This window comes from Pteropus vampyrus, unplaced genomic scaffold, assembly GCF_000151845.1.
Source record: "Pteropus vampyrus isolate Shadow unplaced genomic scaffold, Pvam_2.0 Scaffold200, whole genome shotgun sequence".
NCBI lineage: Eukaryota > Metazoa > Chordata > Mammalia > Chiroptera > Pteropodidae > Pteropus > Pteropus vampyrus.
In genome coordinates, this window is record NW_011888981.1 from 3,428,520 (window position 1) to 3,436,486 (window position 7,967).

Consider the following 7,967-nt stretch of genomic DNA (forward strand, 5'->3'; position numbering starts at 1 on the left):
GGAAGGAAGGAAAAATAAAGAAAAGAATGAAGAAATTATATAAATGTCTAGCCACTATGCTGTACAGCTGAAACTAATATAAAATAATATTAAAAATCAACTCTAATTGAAAAATTTAAAAAAAGAATAAAGAAAGATAAGTAGGTAATAAGGTTAAAAAGAAAGGCTAGCAGAGGACTCTAAATATCATGATAAGGAGTTTTAACAGCAGCAATCGAACACTAATAAAATTAGAGTTCAGAAAACTTATAGGTATGGATATAGGAAATGACGGCAGCAGTCTAGGTTACAAATGAAGAGTGCTGATAGGACAAATACAGTGGGATCAGAGAGGGACAGATGAATTCATGATATTCCACAGGTTAGAAGTGGGAGGACTTGACATTCAACTAGACTTAATGAATGAGGGAGATGGACTCATCCAAGATGACCTCAAGGTTTCTAGCCTAGGTTACTAGGAGGATAGAGAGCACCAGGCATTACAATGAAGAATGTTTATTAACTTGAAAAGATGTTTATCATGCACTGTTTTTAAAGTAAGTAACAGTAGGTGCAACAATGATTCTATTTTAATTAAAACACACACATACAGAAAAATATCAAGAATGACAGCACTTATCTCTAGATTGTAGAATTATTAAGGATTTCTATTCTCTTTGACTTAGTTGTAACTTCTAATTTTTCTAATAAACAGGTACTATTTGTAAATAAAATTTTTAAAAAATCTATAATAAAATTAAACATCCAACAGATATTCCATGTTGATTTCTAGATAAACTCAAATTTTCAAAAAATAAAAAATTATAACAAAGCATAAAGGGTACATAAGTTGGCCAGTTGGTTTAGTTACAATGTGCCTGAATACATTACTTGGGCAGTAACAAGAAGTTATTGTCAACCATGAGACACAGAAAATATCTCTATTGCTTGAATTTGACTTCTAGTTTATTATTTTTCATAAGGTAAGCCATATCTTAGAAATCAAGTCATCTTTGATTTCTCCCTTTCCTACTATCATCTCACAGTTGTCACTAGACAAAACTATAAAAGATACTATATCCTTTCAGTTTGATATGGAAATCAAAGTAATTAAAAGAAGTGAAAACCATTTCTAAGTACAAGCTTGAACAGAGTATCCCAGATCATGGTGTCTACATTAAGCTATGGCTTTTGTAACAACTATTCTCGGCAGCTCAAAACCTTGTTTTATTTATCTCCTTGGTCTTAATTAGGAAAGCACTATGTCAGTGAGGTCGTTAGATGGCTAAGTTCTGAATAGCTGAGATGATCGTATTGTTTATGTTAATAAGCCATCAAGCTAAATAAACACTTGTCTACTAATTTATTGATACCAATACAATTAAAAGAATGATTAAAAATGAACTACATTACGGGGAGAATGTAAACTGGTATAACCATTTTTGGAAAGTGATTTGGCAACTGGCATTAAAAGCCATAAAAAGTGTGAATATCCTCTGATTCACAAAAACCTTTAAAAAATTAATCTTAAGGAATAATCACAAGTATATGCAGAGGTTATTCCATAAAACTGTTCATCTCAGTCCTGTTAATATGGGAAAAATGGAATGTCCGACAGAAGAATAAATAAATAAATTATGGTATATTTATATAATGTAAAACTCTGCAGCCATTAAAAATTATGTTGGAAACAAACAAGACTAACAAACAAAAATTCACAGATACAGACAACAGTTCAGTGGTTACTAGAGGGAAAGGGGGAGGAAGGAGGAAGATAAGGGTGAACGGGGTCAAATATATGGTGATGGAAGATTTGACTTTGGATGGTGAACATACAGTGTAATACACAGATGATGTATTATGGAACTGTACACTTGTAATCTATATAATTTGATTAATCAATGTCACCCCCAATAAATTTAATTAAAAATAGAACTAAATAATTGCCACAGAAGTGGAGTTAAAGACCAAAAAAAATTATGTTGGGATTCTTGGAAGAAGACAGCAGCAGTGGTGGCATGTTTCTGAAATGACCCAAATATCCCCATAAAAACAGAGAAACTAAGAGAGTAAATCCAAAACCTATGAAAATCTGCAAAAAACTAGCTAACATGTTACTCCTAAGAAATCCTACATGCAAGCTGAAAGACCTGCAAGACATCAGCATCTGTGCAGGAGGAAGCGATAGTGCATCTGACTAACCTAAAAACCCCAAAGCAGTAAACTGGAGCTTAATGGAAAATCTAGAACAGCGAATTTGAGAAAGGCAACTGGGAAACTAGTTTTGTTCATTTCAACTGGGTTTTGTTCATTTCAACAGTGGGTAACGACACTGGGTCTGCAATAAGATATGAAGAGCTGGAGAAGTCTGAACCCTAGAGCTTTCAAAAGTTACCAAACAAAGACCCATTTTATGAAGAAACAACTGGGAAGAGAATCCAAATTAAGCAGCACAGAAGAGACAAAGGGTAAGGAAGGTTCAGATACAAATGGGAGAAGAACAGAGCCAGGAGAAAGAAAAAAACTCACTTCACAGACTCATCAGATGAACCATGAATTTATACACACTACCCTAAATCGCTCCTTAGTTTAAAGTTTAGGAAAACTAATTTCACGCAAAAGGAACAAGAGAAAAGGATAGAATCCAAATCCCAAAGTTATTATAAGGAAAAAAGGGAATACAGAATAGGTTAAAAGATCACCAGGAAGATTTACCTACCAAACTATTGAGAACTATACTTCACTTTATCAAAACAAGCTAAAAGACATGAAACGAGAAGAATATAAATCAAAATTAGAAAACCTCAGAAATGAGATAATTAAAAATATAAAGAAAAAAATCATTTGAGAAATGAAGACTGAACTTGAAATACAAAAGCAAACATACAAGTATACTGTAAGAGAAATAAAAGGTGAAAAGAAGGAAAGTTTTAAAAATCAAAAGAAAATGCAGATAAGGAACTGAAAAACAGTATGAGAAAAAGGCAAAGATCTAACACACGATTATAATAGAAGTTCCCAAAGAAGAAAATCAAAGCAAGAGAAAAGAATATTAAGAACCATAATTCAAAAAAACTTTCCTGAAAGTTTAAAATAATTGTTTTTGAAATAACATTATTTAAAGGGTATACTGCATACCTGAAATAATTGACTCTGAATGACCAACACCAAGACAATCTACTAGACTTAAAATAAGACCAGACTCTGTATGAGTCATTAGGCTTTATTAGGGCAATGTTTTATGTCAGAGGTAAATGGAATGACATATTTAAGAAACTCAAGGAAACAAAAATATGTGCTCAGGATTTTATATCCAGCCCAAATGATTTTCAAGTATAAAGTCTACAACTGTTTTCAGTATTCGTGAATTTAAGGAACAATAATCCGGAAGAATTTACTACAGAATGAATTTTTGATATCCTAAAAGACTAGAGAAGGGATGAGGAGGAGAAAGTAGAAATGAGGCAGCCATTTTTCCACGGAAGAGCATAAGCCTAAAACCAAACACTACAAAGTGGATAATATTCAGCTGTTGGACCAGCCCTAATCTCCCTACCTGAGGAATTTGTGGTATGTTATAAAAGTCAAATCTTATTTGTTTTAAAAATCAGGAAAGTAACATTTAGTGACATGAAAAACAGTTCATGGTATGTTGAATGAAAAGAGCAATTTATAAAGCAGTATGATCTCATTTTCTAAGCAGAGTAAATGGCAGTTTTCTCTACATGATAGGATTACGGTGATTTAATGTTTTTCTGGGTCCTTTTTTGTATTTGCCTCATCATTCCTGATATAGGAATTAAATCATGCCACAATAAAGTCTCTCTGGTAATGAGGTCCAAATTGGATTTGAAAACATGGAATTTTCTGCTGAAACAAGTTGTGTTATTCAACATATCCAGCAAAATCTCTAAAATTAGAACTGCAATTAAAAAGAAAATAATTGCACCTTTTACTTTTGCAACATTTTCATATTTAGGAATGTGTGACTATGAATTTGTCTTATCTGGACAGCTCAGCATTAAGATCATTGGTTTGAAAGAATAAAGAAAAAACAACCCTCAATTAATCTCAGGTTACCGAATCCATGCACATTTTAGGCTCTATTGAATAAAAGTGGAAATAAAAGGCTCTGTAAAAATTTTAAAGAAATACTTTTTTCAGTTTGGAAAATTATAAACTATGCTTTAAATTATAACTAAAGTAATACGTAGAAAACATACCAAGGAGCCAAAACCAAGGGTCCAAAAATGCTCATTTCGGACTTCCAAAACTCCATCCAAGGTAGATACCTGATCAAAAACATAGAAAAAGGGTTATTTGTATTTGACATATCCAATACAGTTCAGTCACACTGTGGACTTGCTCTTAGCCTACAAATGACATGAGGACACTCATTAGCCAAGCGAAGTCCCAGGCCACTCAGTCAAGAGACCACTTCCGCTTGTCTGGCACTGAGCCAAAGCCTTACTGTTTCAGGTTCTAGTCTGCACCTATCCTTGCAGAACCAGGTCTTCACACTCGCCTCCCTCGCCTTGTTCTTTAGTGGATAGTCCTTTTCATTTTATCAATATTGCATGTGTTTATATAAAGCACTTGTGGCATGAGACTTTTTTTTCTTCTCAATCACTTATTTCTCTGAATTCCCTGTTATCTGGATGTGGGCCAAAAGGGAATTCCAAGGCCAGATATAGTACGTGGCACTAGCTGAGACAAGTAGCCACTTGTATTGGTGACAACTAATAGTTTAAAATACTCATTATCCAAATAATTTAATTATCTTATTCCTTCATTAGTTAACAGGTGAAAATTTATAACAATACAAAATCTAAATTCACAGGTCAAAATGTTAGGTGGTGAAGCAATCAGGTAAGAGTAGGCTTTGACTTAATGAAAATCCTAGGTTTGAATACAGAATTATAAAAATACAGCATTTATATAAGCAACAGGGCGGCCTTAAGACATTTATTTCAAGTGAATTTGGCTTCCAGACTGAGCAATTCCTCAAATTTTCTACTTTTGTCACTATGTTATGTCTCCTAATATATTAAGAATACAAATGCCCCTAAATAAAATTCTAGATAGGGTTGAATAAAGTATTATTTGTATCTACTCTTTGCATTCTTTAGTTATAAATTAAAATGATTTTATTTACTATTCCATCTTACCTCTCTGATAAGTTTGTCCAACTGACCAATAACATGGGGTGGTGTTGTCTGGGAAAAAAATAAAATAAAATATAAATCTAGGCAGATAAAAAATTTTGTGGCAGTGGTCCTGAAACTAAAAAGTATTGGGTTTTATACCAACCTTTGCTTTGTTTGATGTCTGCCCTATCACGATTTAGGGAAGGTAGGTTTCAGGTGGCCCCACAAGTGGGGCCACATCCAGAATCAGATCATGCACATGTTCTGTCTTATAAAAAGCTGCTATCTCTAGGACCAAATAAGCCTTAAAGAAAAGATCTTTAAGAAAGTAACATTCTGTACAGGGCAAAGCACCGTGCAACTATTATCTTATTGTTATTACTGCTCCTGGAGTTTAAGAAAAGGCATGAGGAAAAACAGAAAAGCAGTGCTTACATACATATCCAATCCTGAAAAACTATCTGTTTATTCAGGTGCTTCTCCATAAATATTCCTATTGCTTCAATAAATAATTTGTAATTTTTAGTTTTAAGTTTGAAATTTAAAAGTCTCACACACTGATTCAACGATAAAAAAAGAAAACAATCATAATCAGATGATACAATAGCCAATCATAATCAGATGACACAGTTATCAGGGGAAAATAAGTAGCTTAAAAAATTTTTATTAAAGGAACATTGATTTCACTTGCAACATTATTAGAGGCAAAAAATATTTATGATTTTGTTTTATATTACACATATAGTAAGATTTGTGCCTATTTTATGGGCCAATATAATTTTACCTGTTCTTTCTCAGTAAACAAATTTCAAAGATTATTGTTTGGCTTCATTTCTAATAGGCCCCTCCTATAGCTAAAAATTTCAATCTGGTAGGAAAACATGAACAATTTTGTAATCTGGTAGAAGAACATGGCTAATATTAAGCATGCAAATTGAAAGAAGACCCTTACCTGGAGTAATACTTTCCCACTGTACACGCTCATGGGATACATAGTGCCAAACGTCATCAGAGCAATGGCAATGGCAGAGGCAGTGTCTATGGCAAAATAATTACTAAAAGAAAAAAAAAATTCTAAACCTTAAATGTATGCCTCACTCGGTTCTCTAAAATTCAATCTACCAAATGTTAATTATCAAAATAAAAAGCTTGTTTTATCACAATTGGCCACTACTGGCAATGGGAACATCTTGAAGGAAAACAAAAGTTTTCAGAATCTTCTCTCACCAAAGTTTAGTGGAAAATAACTAATAATTATGTTCATTAATGTGGAGAGATGAAGAAAAAATGTGAGCATTTCTCCACTATGTATTTTCAGTCAATCTGCTTTTCAACTAGAAAGCCTTCACGAATATTCATTTGTCGGGACAAGTAAAAACCTTCAACTAATAATTTCTGAGACAGAGACACTAATGGACTTCATCAGCAGTTTTGTCAATTTTCCTGTAAACAATAACTTTCCAATAATTACTATTAAAATTTTTCAAAATTCTCCAGAAATATCACAAGGTGAGATTCTCCAGAAATTTTTTTCAGCAACATTGTGACTTAAGTGTGACATCTTGACAGTAGCTCAGACTAGTCTATTAACAAGACAGAGCAAAATGCCAATGGTTACCAGCACACTTTTGAACTTCTTCCCTCATGCTAAGAATAGAAACATGAGTTATGACACAGTTCCTGCCTTTGAAATAGCAAGAGACACACATGTGGAAAATATAATTAAGTACTTTGGGTGCAAAGAAGTCCTACAGGGTATTATAGATGCACAAAGGAGTGAGTCACAAGCCTACTGGGGTAGAGATAATCCAGAAAAGCTAAAAACAAAAAGAAGTGACATTTGAGCTGAACCCTCAAAGAAAAGCAAGATGATGGAAGATATTGTAGACAGTGAAAGCAGCAGGTGCGAGGGCACGAAAACCCTGATGCAGCAATGAAACTAAAAACAGTATAGAGAGATGAACGTCTAGTAAGGTTGATAGGGGCTTTATTGTGCTAAAAACTTTTAACTTTTTTAAATATGGAAAGGGGAGGATTTTGAAACAAGAGAATATGTCCAGAATAGCAATTCTGAATGATTACACTAGTATCAAAATAGATGGTAACTCGAGATGTGTGATAATAAAAATTAGATGATCAGAAGACTGTTCTAATTAGGCCAAGGAAATGATGATAAAGGCCTCAATTTGGGGAGCAGTCTGAGAATGGGAAGAAGGGGACAGATAAATATTAAAAAGAAAAATTAAACATAACTAGGTGACAAGACTATTATTTACAATAGCCAAAACATGGAAACAAGTGCTCATTGAGACATGAATGGATAAAGAAAATTTGGTATATACGTGTGTGCACATGCACACAAACACACAAATATTATTTAGCCATAAAAAAAAGGATATCTTAACATTTGGGACAACATTAATGGACCCTAAGGGAATAATGCTAAGTGAAATAAGTCAGAGAAAGATTAATACTGTATGATCTCATTTATATGTGGAATCTTAAAAATCAAACTCCTAAGAATAGAGAATAGATTAGTGGTTGCCTGAGGCAGGGGTGGTGGAAATGGGTAAAGATGGTCAAAGGTACAAACTTTCAGTATTAAGACACATAAGTTCTGGGGATATAATGTACAGCAGAGTGAGTCTAAAAATCTTTTTTAAACAAAAAACACAAGACTAGGTGACCAAATAAAACTGGCTTGGGGGCCTTTTGAGCCACATTTCTCTTGCTCAGGCCCACTTCCACATCTCGAAGTATACTTTCCCTTCTAATAAAGCTTTTCTTTTCTGCTGTAAAAATAAATAAATAAGTAGATAGATAGATAAATAAATAATAACT

At 33.3% G+C, this 7,967-nt stretch overlaps 1 protein-coding gene across 5 annotated transcripts in view; it reads right to left on the minus strand.

Moving 5' to 3' along the window:
- The window catches only part of SLC30A6 (solute carrier family 30 member 6), a 30,792-nt gene that overhangs the window by 2,680 nt on the left and 20,145 nt on the right, over positions 1–7,967 (minus strand). For all 5 annotated transcript variants that reach the window (XM_011372113.2, XM_011372115.2, XM_023537814.1 and 2 more), the window contains 3 exons: positions 6,079–6,181; positions 5,148–5,195; positions 4,203–4,271 (listed from right to left, as the gene is read on the minus strand). In XM_011372113.2, coding sequence (XP_011370415.1) covers positions 4,203–4,271; positions 5,148–5,195; positions 6,079–6,181 — 220 coding nt within the window. The remainder of the gene's footprint in view (positions 1–4,202; positions 4,272–5,147; positions 5,196–6,078; positions 6,182–7,967) is intronic.